Genomic DNA, 21517 nt, shown 5'->3' on the forward strand with positions numbered 1-21517 from the left:
GGCCCTGTGGTTTCCTCTAGAGTTTCTTTCACTTTCTTCTTCTGCTTTCCCCCCTCTCCTCTCCTGCACCACTCCCACATCCTCAACCTCTCTCTCCCACATGCACCGGTCGGGTCATCGGTGAAGACAGCCAGGCGCAGGTAGGCAAGGCACTGTCCCAGGGAAGAAGGTGGGTGGGGGTGGGTGTTAATGGGGAGTCACAGAGGGCAGGGGAAGAGTCCAGGGGCGCAGTGGCAGAGGCCAAAGTCAATGGGGCTGAGGTTGGGGTGTTGCAGAGGTTAAGGCATGCAGGGGCAGGGAGAGGTATTAGGACAGAAGGTAACAGTGGGGTCGTGGAGGGCAAGCAGGGTCACAGGGAGAAGGGTGGGGGCAGAAGGAGTGACTCAGAAGGTGATAGTGGGGTCACAGTGTAGGCGGCTTATGGGGCGAGGGGCTGGCATAAAGCAGAAACACTGTAACTTAGACGTACACCGTGGTTCTTTTCTTCTGGGGCCAGGGACCCTCATGACAACCAATTGAAACTGCATCAACCTCCTCCCCAGAGAAGGGCAGATGTGCATGTATACAGAACTGGGGGTGGGGATAGCCTAAAGACCTCTGAGGCCCAGGACCTTACTAGAGGTTCACAGAGCCCAATCAAAGCTCCAACACCTGGTGATCACGGAGGCCCAGACACTCAGGACAGGGCCCTGTGGACTCCCTTTCCGCCACCTTCCCACCACACCCAACCAGATACATTTCATCCTATTTCTTTAGTTCCCCTAAGAAAGCTGCAAAATCCACCCTCCCCACCCAGTCCCTCTGCAGATCAGCTCATTGCTTCCCCCCTAGAGGGAGCCACATCCCATGAGTTTCCATCACTTTATTTGCAAAAATAGAAAACTCAGCAATATGCGACACAGCGGGGTGGAGGGGAGATGTAAACAGGGGAGGGGACAGCACCCTGACCCCCCCAGAGAAAAAGGGGAGCCAGTGGAAATCTTATTTGGCAGCTAAATACAAACTGGGGATTGGAGGAAGAAGGGAGGGGTCACAGGGGCCCTGGGCTCCCCCTCCCAAGACCCCTGGAGGAAGGTCAATTCCAGGGTGTAAACAAAAGCTAATAAATAAATAGAGGCTTCCTCGGGGTCAGGGTGGGATCAGCTAAGCAGTGCCCACCCCCCCTCTCCCTGGGCCAAGCTGCTCTGGGGGTCACGGGGGGAAGGCACCAGGGGGAGAGGGATCCCCTGGCCCCTCTGTAGTGTAGGAGGGTTCCTGCCCCATGGCTGAGATGGGGGGCAGGGGGAGCCCAAGGCACATGACAGGACTGGGGGAGGGGCTTGTAACTGAGGGCATAAGGTAAACTCTGGGCCCAAGCAAAGAGGTGCAGAATGGACCTGCCTCTGTCCCTTTCACCCTCTGGCCCCCCACAGAAATGCAGGGCCCGACCTGGCACGAGGACGGGGGCACAGCGGGCAGCGTGCACCCAGCAGGTGCCTTATGCAGCGTTAGGCACCAAGGACTGGGGCAAGAGGGTGGGCTCAGCCCTCCCCCTACGCCCCCCCACCTTTGGTCTCTAGTGTTCCTATTTGCTCCCAGAGGCCTAAGCACCCGGCAGAGGAAGGGGCTGTGGAATGGCAGGGTCTTCCTCCTGCCCTGGGGAGCCTGGGACCCTGGTGTCTGAGGGGCAGTGCTGAGATTTTAGAGTCCAAACTCAGGCTCACCCCTCTGCCCTCTCTCCTGGAGGGAACAGGGCAGGCTCCCAAGACTGGAGAGGGAGCCGGTTAGAGCAGGAAGGGGATGAACACGGAGGCACCCCTGGAAACTTTGGCAAAAACAAGGAGCTCAGTGGAAGGGGTGGGGAGAGGGCAGAGCAGGTCCTCCCTCAGTCACTGGCGGTGTCTGGGAGATGGTCAGTCTGCTGCCTGGAGCCCCCAACCCCTGAGACAGGGGAAGTCAGGGGCCCTGGTCAGGGTGGGGGCTGCGGCCCCCTCTGCCCTGGCCCCCAGGAACCTCATCCTTGCTGGAGGCCTTGGGGTGGGGGCCAGGCTGCGAGGAGTCGTCCTCAAACATTTCGGGGTTCTCCAGCATTTCTCGGATCAGGGGAGGCATCGGGCCCGGAATCTCCATCTTCAGGGTAATGGCCCTTTCTGCTCCTGCAATGGAGGGACAAGGAGGTTCGGGGGGGCTGAGGTACAGCCCCTAAGGCTGACACCTTAACCTTGCTGGACTGCCCTCTAGCTCCCCTCTGGGGGCTCCCAGCACCGGCCTGCCACCTCTGTCACCCTCTCCCTATTCTAGGGTTCCCGGGGACTGCTCCTCTGCCTGGAGCCTCTGCCTGTCTTCTCTGCCAAGCCTGTTGCCCATCTGTCCCATCCTTTCAGGCTGTCTCCTCAAAAATCACGTGGTGCCCAATTCCAGCCCCACTCCCTGGACCCTGGACCCCCGCCCCCATTGTCCATAGCTTGCCAGTTGTTCCTAGGGCTGTTCTTTTTTTTTTTTTTTTTTAGGTCTGTTCTTAATAACATTTATAATTAGAACTAATATTTATCAAACACTATCTTCCAGGCATCCTCCTAAACCAGTGTTGTCCAATAGAACTTTCTGTGATGAAGGAAATACCTCCTCTGTCCAGCGCAGGAGTACCTGGCTGCACAGTGTTACTGAGCACTGGAAATGTGCCTACTGCAATGGAGGAACTGAATTTGTAACTCAGTGCAGTTCTAAGCCCATTGTGTGTTAACTCGTTTCATCCTCACAGAACTTAGGAGGTAGCTGTAAGTCTAGCCCAGTTTACAAGCAGAAAAACAATAAAAGAAAAGCACTTGCCCAAGTGTCCCCACTAGCAAGTGGCTGAGCTAGGATGCGGCTGAGCTAGGATGCTCGTGTAGGCTGCCTGGTTCTCACCCACTCTGTTCTTGTCTCTGCCTGACCCAGGAGACCAGCAGCTCCGGGAAGAGAGAGGGGAGGCTCGCTCCCGACTAACCCTTGGTGCTGATGCCCCGGAGGTCAGTGATCTTCATGAGCATCCTCGGGAACATGTAGGGCTGGCTGGGCCGTCGCCGCCGGGCATAGAGCCTCAGGGCTTCCAGCAGCGGCTCCTGAAGCTTGTCCACTTTCTCAGGCTCCTCCAGGTCCATGCGGTCTGGGGGGACAAGCACAGGGGAGTGAGAGAGGAAGAGATGGGGAAGACAGTGACAAGTGGCCCTGCCCTATGGCCCTCCAGGCCCCAAACTTTGACCATGAGCCCCACCCAGGACATCTCCCCTGTTCCAATCCCTTCCCTGCCTCTGGCAAGAGGTTTTCTCTGGTAAATCACTCCTGCCCAGACCTCTATGTCAGCACTGGTATCGGGGGTCTCCTCAGCTCCCCCTGGCTCTTCCCCTCTTCTTGTCCTTTGTTGCAGGCAGCCGGGGAGTCTGTACTGGAGCTGAGGAGTCTGTGGATGGGACCAAGGTCTCCCGCCAGGTGGGAGATCAATCGGGTGTAGGGTGTGGTGGGAAAGCAGTCCGAGCAAACGCCAGGGGGCGCCCCCGCACCTCCGCAGATGAGGCAGATGGCACTGAGCAGCCCTGTCTCTGTATCATCCATCTCCAGTGGCAGGAGCTGCCCAGCAAAGGCAAAGACGAGGTCTGTGAGGGGCCCGAAGCCAGCATTGTGCATCTGGGTCCGGTTCAGGGTCAGCCCGTCAGAGAAGGTCATGGTGTCCTGCTCGGGGGTGTACCTTGTGCAGATCCGCAGCATCTGGAGGTAGGCAGGGGGCAGGGTTAGTGCTGTCTCTGGGAAGGAGCGCTATGGGGACGGGGAAAAGAGGGAATGAGGTGCAGGTGGAAAGTGAGGAGGTTGGGTCCTGAAGGAGGGCCACCTGAAGCTGGCAGGGGGAGCGAGGCAGAGAGATGGAGGGTTTGAAGTTGGGGGAGGGAAGAGAAGTCAGAAGGAGGCAGGGCACCCAGAAGTCTAGGGTCAGATCTCAGGGGCAGAGATTAAGACAAAAAGAGCTTGGGTTTCGAGGAGATCTGGGGAGTCCCAGATTGGAGGGGGGAAGAGAGATAATGAAATCTCTGTGTGGACCAGCTCCTTGGTCTCATATGAGGGTCAGGCTGTGGCAGAAGACAGGCCACGGGTCTCAACTTACTAGGATGTCCAGGCAGGCAGCCTTGAGCAGAGTGATCTGGTCAGCAATGCTGAGCCCCGTAAAGCCGGGCAGCCGTTTGGCAAACTCCACAATCTTGATGATGCACTTGGTGGCTAGCTCGCTGAACTTATCCCACAGCCCCAGATCCAGCTGCACCCGGTGGTCTGCACTGGAGTTCTGCAGGAAGGTCCGGTTAGAACACAAACGAAGGCCTATCCTGGGCGCTGTCTTCTTTCTGCCAATACCCCAGGCTCTCCCTTCTGCATTCGGATGCCCTCCTTGTTTGTCAGCACCGGACCATGGCCTCCAACACAACCCCTACCCGTTCTCCAAAGTCAAATGTTCCCCTGCCCTCACTGGGGCCCTGCCCACTCCTCACCGTGGTGTATTTGCCCAGCTGGCAGAGCGAGGGGAAGGTCTCCTGATGGGCTTTGCTGACCTTGGTGATGAGCTCTTCTAACTGGGGGCTCAGCTCATAGCTGTCAAGTGACCCTTCCTCCTTCACCTCTTTCTTCTTCTTGTTCCGATCATTCCGCACAGCTGGGGGGGTGGAGGTGCAAGGAGAGGATCAAGACCCTCAGAACCTCGCTCTGGGTATCCCCTCTTACCCTAACTTAATGTGCTCCGGAGCATCCCTTCCCTGGGACCCTGGGCGGGGCCTCAGTTTCCCGGTCTCCTGCACTAGCTCCCATCCCCAGGCTGGCTCTCCCCAGCCCCACCCAGGGCCTGCAGGCCCTGCTCCCTCCCCAGGCCCTTCGGCTCCATCCTGCCCTTCCTGTCACCCTGCAGGAGCTGGGGAGGGGGGGCAGGATATGCAGGCAGCAGGATATCCACTTATAGCCTTGGCAGCACAATGGTGCAGGGGAGGGGGGGCACCCCAGATCCACCTCAGGCTCAGTCCTGGGAGCAGGGGAGGGGACTGGCAAGCCCCCCTAACTTCCCCATGAAACAGGGCATGTGCACCGGTAACCCCCATTCACTCATTCAGAGGAAGGGTTAAGCTCTGAGAAGGGAGAATGGGAAGGGGTGGGGTCTCCTGGGTGAATGGAGCTAATCAAATAGGACTGGCCAGGGAGGAGGCACAGCACTCCAGGGCGGCTGGAGGCTGGACTTGCAGAGGTCAGGAAAGTGGGGGTGGCCAGTGGGAAGAGGGTGGCAACCACAGGCTAGGACAGGAGCACCCCTGCCCAGGCAGGCCTGAGGGCCTACCTTCCTTGGACATGCCGACTTCAAAGCACTTCTGTAGCCGGCAGTACTGGCAACGATTCCGGGTCACCTTGTTGATGATACAGTTTTTGTCGCGGTGACATGTGTACACCATGTTCTTCTGGATGCTGCGGCGGAAGAAGCCCTGGAGTTCGGGGTAAGGGAGGAGGGTCAGTGAAGCAGGATGTTGGGAGTACCAGCCTCTCACAGGCCTTGCAGGCCTGAGCCAATCTATTAACCACCTCTGTGCAAAGCAGCCAGTCCCTCCCACCTCAGAGGGATACCCACCCACACCCAGTGAGTCTCTGATCTCACGCAGGTAACTGGGTGCCCAGTGCTCCCGCCTCCAGCACGTACACACCTTGCAGCCTTCACAAGAGCTGACCCCGTAGTGGTAGCCAGAGGACTTGTCATTGCACACGAAGCACGGCTTGTAGACCCGGGGAGGTGGAGGGGGTGAGGGCGAGCTGGGCACCATCTCCTCTGAGCTAGTGCTCTGCGTCTCCACCGCTGTGGGGAAGCAGTGATGTGAGGGTCAGGGAAGAAGGACCCCTCAGATCTCTAGGCATCCTCATCAGATACACACTGCCCCCCCCCATTCCCACTTCTTCCTCTGGCTCAGCGGTGACAACACCATCGCCACCACAGTGATTTAAAGTCCCAACAACCCATCTACAGCCCCATAGTAAACACGTCCAGAAACCCCTAAACAACCACTACGACCTCCCGGTCTGGCCATCTCCCCCTACAATAATGCCCTACGGGACACTGCTCAATTCTCCAAATTCTAGGTCGAGGCCATCCCAGAAGTTAAATTCTCTGGGCCTCAGTTTCCCCAGCCACAAAGTAGGTGTGTTACGGCCCGTGGCTCTTAACTCTCTAGTCACTCCCTCTCACATCGGGTCCCTGCCGGGTAGTCTCCCTCCTACCCTTCTCCTCCTCACGAGGCCATAGATCTGGGTGTGAGGAGGCCAATTCCAGACCACCTGTGGCTAGCACCTGGCTAAATGGCCAGGAGGTTCAGGAGGCAGAACAGAACCTCGTTTTCTCTCAAGCAGTACAGGGTAGACAATCCTTGAGCTTCTCCCCCTCATATCACCCCCCAAACAATCGCCAGTGTCCTTTTCCCCAGAAACCACGGAGACAGTGGAGGAAATGGGACACAGGTATTGGGAAGGTAGGTTAGGGCACATGCAACAGCCTTATTTTACACCCAAAGAAACTGAGGCCAACAGAGAGAAGCGACCAGCCCAGTGCCACACTGCCAGTTATGGTGGAGCCAAGGCTCTCAGGTCTTCTAACTAGATCTACGTGACCTGGCCAGGAGTTAGAGAAGTTGGGAAAGGGAGACAGGTATTTGCTCAGATTCTCAGGTCTAGAAGCTGCTGGGGGTGTAGCAAAGCAGAGAAGTCAGGCGACAGTGGGTAAACAGGGCTGATGGGGGAGGGGAGCCATCTCTGGACCCTCTCTGAGCCGTGTCTTCACTCCTAAACTTCCCCTGCAAATACCCAAACACAGCTCAAAAGAGATCTCCGCCCATGCCACACACAGTGCGGGGGGGTGGGGGGGGGGACGCCCTCTGTTTGGGAGGCTGCTGAGTAAACCTCTTCTGGGTGTGTGGCTGATCTTCAGAAGCTTGAAAAAAATCTATAAATTATTCAACCTGTACGACCAGTTGCCCAAACCTGGAGGGCCTAAGTTAATGCAAGAAAACCCTAAGACCCTCCCTAAGGAGCGTCCCTTGCTTGCACCCACCTCATGAACACCTTCTTCCTTCTAACCTGCTGTAGCCCACCTGGTCAGAAGTCCACCCAGGCCACCCGAAGGACAGAAGGAAGGCCCGGACGCAGGGGTTCCAGGCTAGCTCCACCCTCCCCACAGGAGGAAAGCCCTCCCCACCCCCCGGCACACACAGACACTCAATTAGCATAAGAATCCAGCTGGAGTGAGATTCCCCAATGAAAAAGGAGAGAGGAGGGGAGGAAAGGAGGGTGCCTGGAGTCTATTCAGGACTTGGTGGGAAATCCGGGGTCGGGCCCGGGGGAGGCGGTTGGTGCTGAGAGATGGGGGGTGGGCTGGAATGCCTTTCAGGATGGTCCCGGTGTCCTCTGAGGGCACATGTGCTGCCCACAGGCCAGTGCGTGGGGTGGTGCTCACTCGGCGCTGACGCCCTCCCTGCCCGCAGAGCGCTGCCTCATTTCCTCTCTTGCAAAAGGGCCTGGGTGTGGTCAGACTGGCATGGGCCACTGCCAGCCAATTATTATGAGACTGGGGGTGGCAGGGAGACAGGCCCAGGGGCAGCTTTTCTCATATGCGTGGTACTGTCACCCCTTCTCGGAACCCCTCTGGCACACTCCCGTCCCTGAACCCTAAAGCGCAGCCCAGTAGCTCTGGTCAGTCTGGGAGCAAAGGGCACAGGAAGGCTAATCGTTGTCACTCCACTGAGATTCCCTTCTCAGCCCTGGGCAGAGACCCCAGCACCGGGGGGATGCTGCTCCTGGCTAAGCAGGGGCCCCTGCAGGGGAGGAGGGGGGTGGCTCTGGGGTTTTCTCCTTTTAAAGCCCAAATTGCTGAAATTGAGGAAATTCCTGGCCAGGCTGTGCGGAGCTTCAAACAAACTCTTTATAACCGGCTGTAAACACTCCCAGCTGCGAGGCCCAGGGCCGAGAAGCCTGGACTCACAATCTGACACACACCTCCTTGGAGACACTCTCACACGTCAACAACACACTGGGCACAAAAGCAGGCACTTTACCAATGGGCTCCTATACCCCAGCGGGACCCTGGCACAAAAGAACACCCAGGCAGGCGGGCACAGAGGCACACTCACTCCAGCCACACCGTGGAGCTGGATGCACAAGTCACAAGGAGGACACACAACACCCAGCGCTCGTTTCACCGTTGCAAGCGAGAAGCTCTGCCCCCAAACACCCACGGCCTGCCAACGCAGCACCAGGACACCGACGCTGCCAGATACAAACACACCAAAGGACCTCTTTCCTTCCCTGGATTAGACACACAGGTCTAAACTACTTTCTCTCTGAAAGTGTGTGGAGCAGGCCCGAGGCCCACCAAGACCCTAGAGGCCAAAATTGTTGGTCCAAACTGAAATGCAAAAACATACTGCCAGCCAAGTCCCACAGGCTTCCCTGGGCCTGAAAAAGATGGGGTTCCTGCCCAGCCCCCGCAAAAACCCTTCCTGGGAGATTCTCTCCATCTCAGCACCCCTCCCAACATACCCCACGTCCCCATTCTATTGGGCCATGAGAGAAGGTTAAGAATTCACAAGGATTTGGTGCAAGGCAATAGTTCACACTTTCCCCGCCCTTTAAATGCTACGCTTCTCATTCTTGCCCCACCCCACCTCACGGTACTGTTTGCCACCTCCCTCTTCCAGTCTCCCAGTTGTTAAATCTGAGCAGCTCTGCCCTGCAACCAAAAGACCAAAAAAAAAAAAAAAAGCTGATCTCGTAAACAGCGCTGCCGAGTGCCAAGGAGCGAGGCGCGTTGGCGGGGGCTCAGTGACCCCGCGCGCGCACTCCCAGGGCGCCCGCCGCCCGCCCCTTCCCAGCGTGCCCCCCAGCCCCGCGTCCCCGGGCTCCGAGCGCCGTCCCAGGCCCGGGGAAATTCGGGGGTGTTCCAGGCTCCCCTCCCCACCCCCCCCCCACCCCCGCCAGGCACTTCAGCCCGGGCTTCAAAGCCGCCTCTCATCTGGACTTCATTTTTACTGCCTCTCAATCCCCGGCTTTTTATTACCGCTCTGGAAAGGGGTTCCAGGGCCCCAGGCCTGGCATCTCCCATTTCACAGAAAAGGGAAGGTGGATATTTGGGGACCCAGGAGTCCCGCTCCCCCCGCCGCTGCCACCTCCAGGCCACTCCTCACCGTAAGCCCAACTTTTATTGAAACTTTTCGTTTCCTACTGAAGTTGTGGGCTCGAGCCATAGGAAAAAGTGCACACAACCCTATACACATTTCCTAAAATTTCTTTTCTCAATGGGGGAGGGGGACGCCAGAACCCAGCCTGGCCCCGCTTGCGTGCACAACCCCTTACACCCCGCACGCAGCACACACAGAGGGTGCACGCTCGAACACAGCACTTTCCAAAACCGCCCCCGCAGCCACGCAGGGCACACGCCCTCCCGGCCTCAAGTCACAAACATCCCCACACGGGGCCATGCGGACCTGCCAACGCTGGCGGAGGGCGACGCTGCTTGGAGAGACCCTTACGCCCACACCCGCACCGCCTAAGCGAGGCGTTGCACACTCCAGGGATGCACACGCTCTGCAAATAATATTTTTACACTCGCGACTTCCCACATGGACTTTACGAACTCCACTCACGGTCCTGGGTGCCATAACCCTCCCGGGCCACGGACCTGCCGGCACAAACTACCAACGCACCTCGGCCTCTCCCTATCCCCGGGAACTCTGGAGGGTCACCAACCACAGGTCCTAGCTATACACCCACCATAAAAAACACACACACACTCCAAACACTACTGCACACACCCAAAGGAGTCGCTGAGGCCCCCACGTTTAAAGGGCCAGTACCTCTTTCCTACACACCCGGCCCTCACATGGAAAGGGTCAGAATCTCCGCTTGCAACCCAAGTCCACCTTTTACACACGGAACGAGAGAGCCGCTGCCTGTCCCGCACCCCGCACCCCACCCCCAATGTAGGGCTCGGGTACCTACATTGCAGACTGGCGGGTTGCGGCCAGGCAAAAGACTCGAGTCCGGCGAAACAGGAGCTGCCGGTGGCTCTGCGCAGCAAGCCGGCCCCGGGTCCGGCTGCCCCGTACAGCCGTCGCGGACCCGGGGCAAACGTTTCCATGCAGTCGTACATCGCGACCCGGCTTGGAGGGAAGCTGGGTGCTAGAAACACCGAGGACCCGCAGCCGATTCCCCCTCCTCCCCCGGCGGCGCCCCGCTCCTGGAGGGGGGGAGGGGGAGGGCTAGCATAGGGCGCCGGGCTGCATAGGGGGTAAGGGGTGGGCGGGGAAGAAGGGGATCCCCAGCAGGGGAAAGGGACTGGGCGGGGCGCAGAGCCGGGGCTGCCGCTCCAGCCGCTGTCCGCCTCACTCTGGGCGCCTCGGCGGCTAGCACTGGGGAGACGTTTTGTAAAAGCGAAGCCCGGCGGGGTGGGGGGTGGGGCTTGGAGCGCTAAGGGGGCCGGGCACCAAGATGAGCAGAGCTGGGAGTGGAAGACACGCACTCGCACCGTGGCGCGCTTGCTTGCTTAGACACACATCCGAGCATGCATTTATCTTGGCAGGCACCACGCATCTGCAAATAGGCAATAGTGCACATGCATGTCTGCACGCGCATAAAATTAGAGGTGTACACACGTTTTTGCAAACACACCTGGCTCGGGAGAACGTTTGCAAGGATTCTCTCTCCACTGCTCGGAGGCTTTGCAAGCTTTTGCACTTAGGCGCGTGCCAAGGTCGGGGATGGGGGAAAGAGTGGAGAAACCGAGCACACGCATTTCCTTTCGAGTTTCCCCTCCCCCCAGCGCTCCTTTTTTTACACAAGTCAGTACAGGCAGGGTTGTCAAGGAGGACTGGGGAGAGGAAACATGTAAGTTCCCTGCGCGCGGCACTTCTCCAGAGCCCAGGGACCTGCACTACCTCCACCCGCTCATTCCCAGGCCTGGCTCCTCCCTCTCCCTCCGCGCGCGCGCTGCAGGGCCGAACATTACATTCCTGCGGCTCGGCGCGCGCGGCCTGCTCCTTCCTTCCCGTCCTCCCACTCCCGGTCGGAGGGCCGGAGCGCGCTCCCGCCGTGAACTCTCCGGGAACCCCCCTCGGGGCGGGTGGCCGGGCGCGCTCACCTCCTCCTGACCCGGCCCCGCCCCACCCCGCCCAGGCCGTAGCCCGCGCCGCCGCGGAGCCCCCCCCCCCGCCCCTCCTGCGCAGCCGGAGTCTACCCTTCTTAGGCCGAGGAGTGCTCCCTCCGCCGCGGCCCGGGCCGCCTCCCTCCGAGTCCCCCAAACCCCATCCTGCGGCTGACACTCCCGGAGCTCATCCAATGCCCCTTCCTCGAACCTGACTTCAGCACAAGACTCCCACCCCAAACTGCTCCCGCCGTGCCAGCTGCGCCTCGGACGACACTGCCTTCCTGAGTGCCAGCTCCCCTCCCCCAGAGTCGCTACCGTGCCAGTCGCCCCCAAGTGCCAAGTGCCTCTTCGGCAATAACTGCGCGTCTGGTCGGTAACCGTTCTCAGAGTCATTAAATACCCCCACCAGTGGCAAACTGCCCCTTCTCCCCTTCAGCGCCACACTTAGTGCCCTTCGGATCTCCGAGGGCCGCCCCACTCCTCCCTCGCGGGCCCCTTCCGGGCACTGAGTGCCCTCGACCGGCGGAGAAGGGGGTGGGGGGGGCGGGAGTTGGGCCACGTCAAGAGTTTGCCCTCGCCGAGCCGGGCCGAGTCGGGGACCCTGGCCCCGGGACAGCGCCAGCGGCGGCGACTCCCGGAAACCGCCCCCTTCCCCGCGCCCCGCCCGCCGCCCGGCCGCCCGGCCGCCCGGCGGGCCGGCCCAGCCGGCTCTGTCAGCGCCGCTCACAAGGGGAGTGCCGGGGGAGCGGGAGAGGCGCCCGGCCCGGCCCCTTCCCCCTCCCGGCGGCGGTGGCTGGGCCAGGGCGGGGCGCGCTTTTCTAAGAATCTGTTGTACCGGGTGGGGGGCGCACTGGGGTGCCGCAGGAGTGGGGCGCCAGTTTGGAAGAATAAAGAGCAGGAAGGGGTGCCAGAGTAGGCGAGGGAAGGGAAGGCAGGCGCGGAGGAGGGGCCGGGGTGGCTGCCGGGGACTGAAAGGGGCAGGGCTGGGAAGGAGGGCCTGGTTGGCGGATGGGGGGCCGCGGGGTGGCAGGGCCGACTCGGGGGACTCGTAGCAGGGATGAAGAGGGAATGCATTGCTCTTTCCAGTCCAGCCTGAGCTCCCAGTTCTTGCCCCCAACCCCAAATACCCCATTTCTGACTCCAGCCATCCCCCACAAAAAGAAAAAAGGGGTGACAGACTTCTGAATCAGAACATGGCCAGTGGCAAAAAAAAGTCAATTAAGTGCAAAGTGGGGAGTACCCCCAAAACAAGGGGAGAAGACAGCCCTGATTAGTCAACTGTAGGCTGTCAGTCCCCCCCACCCTTCCCCCTCCGAAATCTGAAAGGTCCCAATTAAGTCAGGCCTGCCTGGTTGGTAATTAGAACCAGAAGTGGCCAGGCCACAGGGAGGGGGGTTGGGAGTGGGGCACAGGAGGAGTGGGGGGAGGGCTCCAGGAAGTCATGAGTTCTCAATAGCCCCCTTTTCTCTCCACCAGATGCACCCCACTCCTCATCACCCCATCTGTGTGTGCTTCCCAGGCATTGCAGGGAGAGGGGGCCTTAGAAGGGACCAGGCATTGGGGTGTCAGGCCCACCCTAACCTCCAACCCCGACCCCCCATTCTAGACAGTCTTAGCCTTGAGGAGAAGGTAAGAGGATGGAGGAATCTAGTGCCCCCTCTTTTCCCCAAAGTCCCCCCAGCCCTTATTGCAGCAATTAGACCCATTAGCCTTCTAGCATTTCATGGGAACCAGATGTTCTCCACCAGCCTGGTGGGAGTATGAGGGGGGGCTGCTGCCTGACTCACCCCCTTCCCTGTGATCCCCACCACCAAGGCGCACCCCTCCCAGCTAGAGCCCCACAAAGTCATGGCCCCAGAGGCAAGGAGAAATGTACCCCTCCCCCACTAATGAAGCCCTTCGCACTGAATCTGGTGTGGTCACCCCTCAGAGCCTCTACCACCCTGGCAAGGATGAATTTGGCCAACAAGAGGCTGTGCGGGGAGGAACAGCTAACCCCTTCATCCCTCCTTTCCTCCCCTCCTGCCACCTTCTGGAAGGGGCTTGAGGATAACTGGCTCTGAATTCCTCAAGCTAAATTCTCCTTTTCTTCCAGAACCTTCCCTCAAAAAACTGAAGTTGGGGCATTTCACAGCAAAGGAGGCCCCACCCCAAGGGTAAGTCCTAACTTAGGAGTCCCACCTGAAGGACAATAGGAGGGGTCTCTGGAGGAGGGGGCAGCAGTGGAGTGAAGGAATAGGGAGGTGTGAATGAGGGACGGGCCCCAAAGCAGGAGTGCTGGGCAGGATGGGGGCTGGGACCGGGGAGGGGGCCAGGAGAGGGGGGTGCAGCCTGGGCCCCAGCGGCGGCGGCTTGCCCAGCTCCCCCCGCCAGAGAGGTTTCCTGTTGCAATCAAAGCCCCGTTTGTGTCGGCCTGGAGCTGGAGCCCGAGCCTGAGCAGGAGAGACCAGGGAGGGGAGGGGAAGGAGGCAGTCGGCTGGGTTTTTTCCTGGAGGAGGCCTCGCTGCCGCCTGCTCACCACCGGTACCGCCTGCTTAACAAGGCCCTTTGCCTCTCCTGGAGTCTGGGTTCTCTCTGTGTCTGCGCCTTTCAGCCTGTGTTATTTCCCTCTCATCTCGTTTAGGTCTCTGAGTCTCTCTTTTTCAGTTTCTTTTAAGTAGAACTCTTTTTCTTCCTGTGCCAGCCTGCTCTCAGTTTCTCCATGTGACTTAGTATGGTGCAGCCTGGGCTCCTTTGCCCAGAGACACTGTCACCAAGTTCAGAGGACAAGCAGAGCTAGGTCCTCAGGACACCAGCTATCTCCTCAAGATGGGGAGGAGGGCAAGGCTTCCCTTCCCTCCCATCACACTCTGTTCCCTGCAGTCTCGATAAAACAAACATACAACTCACCAGTGTTCATAAACATGGAGATACACGAGGACACAGATAGCAGGGTTTTATGCATGTGTGTGAGCAAGCACACCCAAACCTGTGTGCGTGTGTGTACACACACACAGAGACACACACACACCCCTCCGCTTTCCCACGCACACAGGCCTCTGCTGCCCCGGCGGCCGCAGGTGCTCCCCTTCCCGCTACCCTCCTCCACCATGAGGTTCTGAGACGCCTGCCTTAACCACTCAGGCCCCTAGAGCACCCCAACAGATGGAGCAAGGCTGCCCTTCTCAACATGGATGTCTCCAAGGTGCTAGGGACCCAGCAGTAGGATTCAGGAGCCAGCCCCAGGGAGAAGTTCCAGACTCCTTCAGGGACCACCCCCACTCCCTCCCACAGATCAGGGGAGAGAGGCTGAAGAGAGAGACCCAGACTCCAGGTGAGTGTGGCTTTGGCATCAGACTTAGGCCTCCAATCCCCCTCCATTAGATGTCCCAGCCAAAAAGGGACAGCAGGGCAGAGAAGTGAGAGAATACGCTTTCCCCCTTCAGCCACTGTCCCACTGCGGGAGGCCTCCCAGACTCCAGGATCCCCTCCTCTCCCCACTGGTCCCTCTCATTCACCACTAGGTGCTGCGTGCCCCACTCCCATGCAAGCTGTCTGGACCCAGGCCTTCCCCTCCTCCGCACTCCACTGCCCCCTCTCTGCCCAGGCCTGTCCCCCTGCTGCCAGCCGCACCCTCCCCAGCTACCTGCCCTGGTTCTGGCTCCTCCCTGGGATTTCTTCTTTCAGCCCCTCCTCCTGCAGGGCGACCTTTGGGGATGCAGCCTAGTCTGACCGCTTCCCGTACCTTGACCTCACTTTGAACCCTGACCTTGGTCTCAGTGTGTCCAGGGCACAGGGGCACATGGAGAACTTCACTGGGGACTGGCTGCCGGCTCTCGGCATTCTCCCCGCCACCACTCTCTCTACTCTGCCTCCTCACTCACGCTCCCTTAGCTGCCTCAGGAACTCTGGAAAATCAAGTCCCAAGATATTGAGTTGTACTGCCCTCTGCAAGAAGTACATTCATGTGGGGAGAGTGGTTCCCTCCCATCCCGCAGACCCTGGGACAGATTCTTGGGGTGCAAATGAGGTAGGGGAAGCCCAGCTGAGGTTTCCAGAAAGGGGGGCTTTGTGCTCTCTCGTTCACCTGCGTGCCACCCAAATAACCCCTGTTGGACTACAGACAGGCCACCGGCCGGCCTCACCAAACCCCAGACACACCGTCAGCAGCCCTATGAAATACTGCCTCACTCTTCACACTGACTCTTTGTTGCAACCCTGGAATTCTGTATGTGAGCAGTGTCTCAGGGCCATGCTGTGCACACACAACTGCATATGGCCTCTCACACACACACACACCTTCTCTAGATGAGCAAGCTCTTTCCAGCAGAGCTGCACGCGCACACACACACACACACACACACACACACACACACACCCACCCCCTCTGAGTGCTCCTAAAGGCAGGCCCCTTCTCTCCACCTCTCCCTCTCTCTCTCTCAGCTTATGGAGCTATAAAGGATGTCTTTATCTTTTGGTCTTTTCTTTTCCCTCTCCCTTTCTCTCTCTCTGGAACTGCCCCTCTCTCTATCACCTCCCCTTCTATCCAGGTGGAGGCTTCTCTGTACCAGCTCCCACACTGAGGCCAGCATCCCAGCCTTCCAGCTCATGGGCACCCACGCCTGTAATGGCCTAGCGAGGAGGAACAGCTACCAAGTGGAAGGAGAGGGGATCCAGAGGGATGAAGGGAGGCCTAAGGCTTGCTGCTGTCAGCACTCAAAGGCTTCACCCAAAGAGGGCAGGCCTGAGGGACAAGTAGGGATCTGCACAGCATGTGGGTACCGTGCCAGACCTAGAGAGAGGGGAGGAGTCCACAACCCACATGGCTGGAGGACAGGATGCTTCTGGAACACCCCCTGCACCTCCCCGGATTACTTATGGTACAAGAGCTACCTTCTTTGCGGCTGTTTCCACCCTCCCCAGAACCAAGAGGGAAGTTTCCTGACCCTACACATCTTTGGGCACCTGGCACTAGGCTCCATTCCTCTTTTTGCAGGCTCCCCCTAATTCAGAACAATTTTACCTCTTGATCACAGAGTTGGGGTATTGGCCTCCCAGACTCCTCCACTTCACAGCCTGGCTCCCCACACCCCGCAATGCAGGCAGGCAGCAGCCTCAGACTTCACCAGACCCACCCTTGGCTGCCCATACAAAGGGGTTCTCCCTGCTAGTTGAGTCATTCGGGAGGCAACTGCAGAGCCCCAAATTTTAGGCGTGTTACTTTCCCATTCTAGTTGCACAGGAGAACTCTCATTTGCAAGCACGTCCATTGCCTCCACATCCAAACCCCCTCGAGGCTACCCCTGTCACCTCCTCCATTAGATCAAACCCCCAGCCCTGCCTGTCTTCCTAACCGGGACACCAATTTTCTCTATCATCCACCCACGAAATGCCCTCCTGTTTCCACTTGCCCTCATCCCCCAAGATCCCTGAGACTCACACAGAGAGGCCATCTCCTTGGGGAGGTCAGGCTGGCCCAAGCCCCGGAAGCTAGGACTCAGCATCTCGAAAGGTGGAGACCCCCTGAGTGCCCCTGGGAAGGCGAAGGGGAAGCCAGCCCCTGGGTAGCCAGAGCCAGGCCCCAGGGCACCAGGCGTAAAGAGTCGCTCCTTATTGGTGGCCATGGCGGCTGCAGTGTGGGAGGCTGAATCCCCTGGGGTCTGCAGTGGGCGGGGGACTTCTTCAGCCACAGCCCCCGCCCATGCCCACTGCCCTGGCCTGGGAGGCTCCGTGCCCGCCCTGCTTGGCCTGCTCACTGGGTCTCCAAGGCTCCTAAGGAGAAAGAAAGGAAAAGGAGGAATGAGAGAATGATCGCTCTGAGGTTCCAAGCCCCATGGCCCTCTCCCAGCTGGAGTCTTTTCCCTCCTTGCTGCCCTCTGCCACACAGTAGGGGAGGCAGGGCAGGTGCTGATGCAGGCTCAGAGAAACTCTCCTGGAAGGGTAACTTGAGTTTCCAAGGTGAATCACGGTCTTCAAACTCCTGGCAGAGAGGACTCCTAGGCTAAGAAGTGACCATTACACACCACCATGGGCTGGACACTGGATTTAACCCTCACATCAACCCTGTGAAGTAGGAATTACGATTCCCATTTCACAGATGAGGAAACTGAGGTTTAGGGACTAGTTTAAGGTCACATGGCTGTAAAGAGTAGAGCCAAGACTCAAACTCTCTACCATCCTGGAGAAAGCAAACATATCTGTTTTAACATTTTTGTTAAAAAATGTTACACCTCTCTGGAACACAGACTCTGGAGCCAGACTACCTGAATTGATCCCCACCACTTGCCAGCTGCAGGACCTTGGATGTATTAGTGTTACTTAATCTCTCTGGGCCTCAGTTCCCTCCTTTGTCAATTGGGAATCATAATAAGCCTCACTTCATAAGGTTATTAGGAGGCTTAAATAATTTACCATATGTAAAGTGTCTAGAATCATATAGGGCACATACTAAATGCTATAGAAATGTCTCCGGTTCTTTCTCTTTGTACCTTCTCTTCCTGCATACCTCTCTTTTAATTTGCATTTCCTTTCTTTCCACCTTCCTCAATACTCCCTCTCCCAGTTTCCCCTCCCAATTCTGTCTCTGTCTCCAATTATCCGTCCCTCCCTAACCTCTCCTCAAATCCACAGAGGTTAATGGAAGCCCCGCTGTGTCCCAGGTATGATGCTAAGAAGCTCCTCTCCCTGTCCTTAGTTTACTTTGCTTCTCCATCTCTTCTCTCTCTTTCCTGAGCCCTCTGCTTATAGGAAGCCCTCCCTACATCCTCCCCTCCCTCAAATGTAACCTGACCTCAGAGGTTTTTAACCTAAGCCCAAGGGAGGGGGAGGGGAAGGAGGGAAAGAGGAAGTGGGAATCCCAGGGCCAGGCAGGTGGTTCCTCTCCTGATGCTCTGACACGGGAAAGGTAGGCTTTCCCAGGAGCCTCAGAACTACCCACCTGTCTAGGGAGTTAGGGGCTGGGGAAGGAGAGTCACCCCAGCCTGGAGGCCTCCTCTACCAGCCAGAACCGTAATGGACTAGATGAAGAAGGACAGAGAAGGGCCGAGAGAGAGTGAAACACAGAGTCCTTGGGGTGGGCAGGCCCAGAAGTAGGTGACGGGTATTTTGCATCTCTTTCCATCAGTCTTTGCTTCTAAGATCAATATCGCTCCGTCTTTGTACCTCTGCTTTTTTTCTTCCTTCCTTTTCTATCTCTCATCTGCCTTGGCCTTCAAGCTCCTGAGGGTAAACTGGATGGAGGTTACAGGAACTCAGACCCCAAGCCACCACCCTTCACTCAGTCCCTCACTAGCCACCACCCAGCTCCCCAGCACCCTGACTCTTCAGCCCAGTGTCTCCCCAAGCCCTAAAAGTCTGAGCTATGAGCCCCCAGGATCCACCTCCTTTACCTTCCCCTATTCCCTGAAGTCCTTGTCCCAGGTTAAGCCCAGGTAGAGCCAGGCGTCCGGGCCCCTGAGGCCCCTGGGCCATAGCTCAACAGGCTGGGCCACATTCCAGGTGGATTAACCCCTCCAATGCTAAGGATGAGAAGCTACTAGAGGTCCCCCCCACCCCATCTTCCCCAGACTGGCTTAGACTGAGAACCCGGCTCTGGGCTCCAGCACTCACTATCTTTGCTTCTCACCTGCGGGTGGGAAACAGAGACCTGGGGGTGGGGCAGGAGGACTTCGAGGGTCCCAGAGAGGGATGCTCGGGCTCCTGGTCCTTACGGAGGAATGAAGCTGTGAGGGAGCCAAGCTCTCCCTGGCCTTCCTCTTATTTTGCCTCAGAGAAGGAACTTGAGAGTTGAGTGAACAGAGGAAGGGGACAGAGACGCATCCCACTTCTGAGCCTTGGTTTTCTGCCTTGGCTAGGAAGGGAAGGGGAGGGTCCTAAGTCCTGGGTAGAGGAAGGGACCAAGGAATTGAAGACAGTGGTACACAGCGTAAAAGGAAATCCTAAACTAGGGACCCAGAGGTCTTGGTACTTTGGGGGACCTGAGGAAGGGAGAATGTACTTCTTTCCTCCCAAGGTGCCACCTCAGACTGAGGGGGGCTGACCAGGGGAAAGGGGCCCTTGAGAAGTTGCTTCTCTTCGAGCTGAGGTGGAGTTGAGGGGAGGGCATGGATGAAGGGGGCTGCTGGATGGAGGCGGTGGGGGTGGGGGGGCGTCTCTCTGCCGTCCTGCCCGCTCCAGAGCCTGGAACAAAGCTGCCCTTGTCGGCTGCACTCCACCCGCTGCCCCCCTCCCCTCTGTATAAACACGACCACCTTTTTCCATGACCCCATCCCCAGCCTGGGCAGAGAACCCGGGCATCCTCTGCTCTAGCCTGGGCCCCCAGCCTGCTCCCCGGGAGGCAACAGTGGGCTGGGTTTCCCTGGCCTCGTGCCACCCTTGGGGGAGTCCAGACCCTTGAGTCTCCACCTCCCATTACCAGGTGCCTTCCCTCTACCTCACTGGCCCCAGGGAGGGGCAGTACCCAGGAGGCAGGCAGGCAAGGCCGGTGGAATGTGTGTGGGCATCAGAGGGCATGGGTAGGGTGGGGCAGAGGGGGGAACTGGAGGTGCCAGTTGGGTGGCTTTCTGAGCCAGGGGGTGGGGGTGTGCCGGGACGGGGGTGTGTGCCCTGTGCTGCCTATTAGGCTCTAAGCCACGGCGTGTGTGTACATGTGTGTGTGAGTGTGTGTTTCCCTATTTGGGATACCCAAGCTCCAGGCACCCTTCACACACTGCCTCCTGCCCCCTTCCCTGTCCTCTATTTTCTCGCCTCCAGGATATGGGACACTGCCTGTGGTCCTCAACCCCCAGTCAGCATCTGAGGAGTGATGGTAAGGGGTAAGGGCAGGAGCCTCAGACCTGAGGACTCGGACGGTAGCTGCCCTGGATGTGGGCCCTGAAGGGGCACAGTCATCTCAGGTTCTTGCCCTACGGGCCCCTCCTCGGGCTCCCTTGCCCACCACCCCACCTCACCCCCTGCCCAACCCTGCATACTCTTACTCTCTGGCCACCTGCAGAGATTCCCTCCTACAAACTGGGTCAGGTTGAGGGAACTGGGCTGTAAGTGCTAGAGACAGTGAGGCAGCGTCAGTGAGGCTCCAGGACTGGAACTCCCAGGTCCCTGCCCCAGTGTCCCTGTTCTTCCTTTGTACCATTCGGGCTCCCCTCAAGAATACTCCAGAGGAGCCCCCGACCTTGGCTGGAGGGAGCCCGGACTCACACCCAAGGTTGCGGATATGAGAGGGAATCCTGCACTGCGGTTCAAGGCAACTTCACAGACCCCTATCCCATCCATTTGTCTCTCCAAACTGCTGGACCCAGACGGCCAGAATCACTTGCCTCTGGACCTTTTCCGCGCCCTTCTGTTGTCCAAGCTGTGGCATTCCACTAGGGAAGGATCAGCGCGGACCAGAAATCCTCCCCTCGGATTCCCCAGGGAAAGCCTCAGGGGAGGCGGATGGTGGACCTTCCCCGCAGGAGGGGACCCTATCTGCCCTCACACTCCAGGCACAAACATAGGATAGAAGGCCCCTGGCTGAAGACTCTTCCCTCAAAGCTCTCCCCGACTACTCACCGCAGTGAAGGGTGGATAAAGCCCAGCCCAACCCAGCCTGTCTAAAATCTTCCCCATTCCCTTCCCACATCAGGGCTGACCCCCAAGTCGGGGCAGGAAGTCCCCCTCCACCCCTGCGGATAGCCGGACCAGCGCGGGGAGGAACTGAGCCGGCGTGGCTCCCGGCGCCCCCGCCCCCGGCCCACCTCGCCGGAGGACCCGGGCGTCCGCGGCGGCCGAGCCTGCTTCCCCGCCTGACTCACCTGGAGGGGGAGGGAGGGGGAAGGGAGGCCGCCGAGCCCCGAGGTCCCGGCGTCGGGCGGTCGCGGGGATAGAGCGTCGCAGTGGCAGGGGCTCTCGGTGATGGGGGGCTCTGGGGGGGCACAGACTCTAGGCTGGGACGGTCCCGGGGCCTCTCGGAGCCCGCCCGCCCACGTGACCGCCCCAAAATATCCGACACATTTTCTCCCAAACCGCACACTGACTCTGCAGGCGGGGACACGGAAAATATTTTCTTTCTTTTTCTCCCTCCCCACCCCCCCCACATCCCTCCCAGCCTGGCTCCCTCCTCCCCCTCCCGCCCTCGCTCCTCCCTCCCCTGCCGCCTGCCCCTGCCCGGCTCCCTCCTCGGTGCCCTGGGGCTGGGGGGCGGAGGGGCGGCGGGGTGGGTGGGAGGGAGGCTGGGCGGGGCGGGCCAGGACGCCTGGGTCTCTGTCCCGCCCATTTGCTGGGCTTCCTTGGCTCCGTCCCCGGGAGGCCGGGCAAGGCTGGCAGAAGAGGTCAGTGTCCTGGGCCCATGATGCTACCCTTTCTCTCTGGCACTTTTCCCCTTCCTGCCATTTGGGGGGA

At 59.0% G+C, this 21517-nt stretch overlaps 1 protein-coding gene across 4 annotated transcripts; it reads right to left on the reverse strand.

The window, feature by feature from the left end:
• Window positions 1–1931: 1931 nt before the first annotated feature.
• RARG (retinoic acid receptor gamma) lies at window positions 1932–21233 on the reverse strand. Of its 4 annotated transcripts, none has more exons than XM_060024852.1 (8): window positions 20932–21233; window positions 5682–5830; window positions 5324–5465; window positions 4494–4654; window positions 4115–4291; window positions 3519–3723; window positions 2966–3124; window positions 1932–2135 (listed from the first exon to the last, which is right to left on the reverse strand). In XM_060024852.1, exons 2-8 carry the CDS (start codon window positions 5796–5798, stop codon window positions 1936–1938), a joined length of 1161 nt encoding a protein of 386 aa, XP_059880835.1. In that variant the 5' UTR covers window positions 5799–5830; window positions 20932–21233; the 3' UTR covers window positions 1932–1935. The 4 variants fall into 4 exon arrangements, with proteins under 4 accessions (XP_059880835.1, XP_059880831.1, XP_059880833.1 ...); XM_060024848.1 differs by lacking the exon at window positions 20932–21233 and adding an exon at window positions 16581–16912; XM_060024850.1 differs by lacking the exon at window positions 20932–21233 and adding an exon at window positions 16581–16912 and having other exon boundaries at window positions 1932–2167.
• Window positions 21234–21517: the final 284 nt, after the last annotated feature.

This window comes from Delphinus delphis, chromosome 11 (genome assembly GCF_949987515.2).
Source record: "Delphinus delphis chromosome 11, mDelDel1.2, whole genome shotgun sequence".
In the NCBI taxonomy this organism is placed as follows: Eukaryota; Metazoa; Chordata; class Mammalia; order Artiodactyla; family Delphinidae; genus Delphinus; species Delphinus delphis.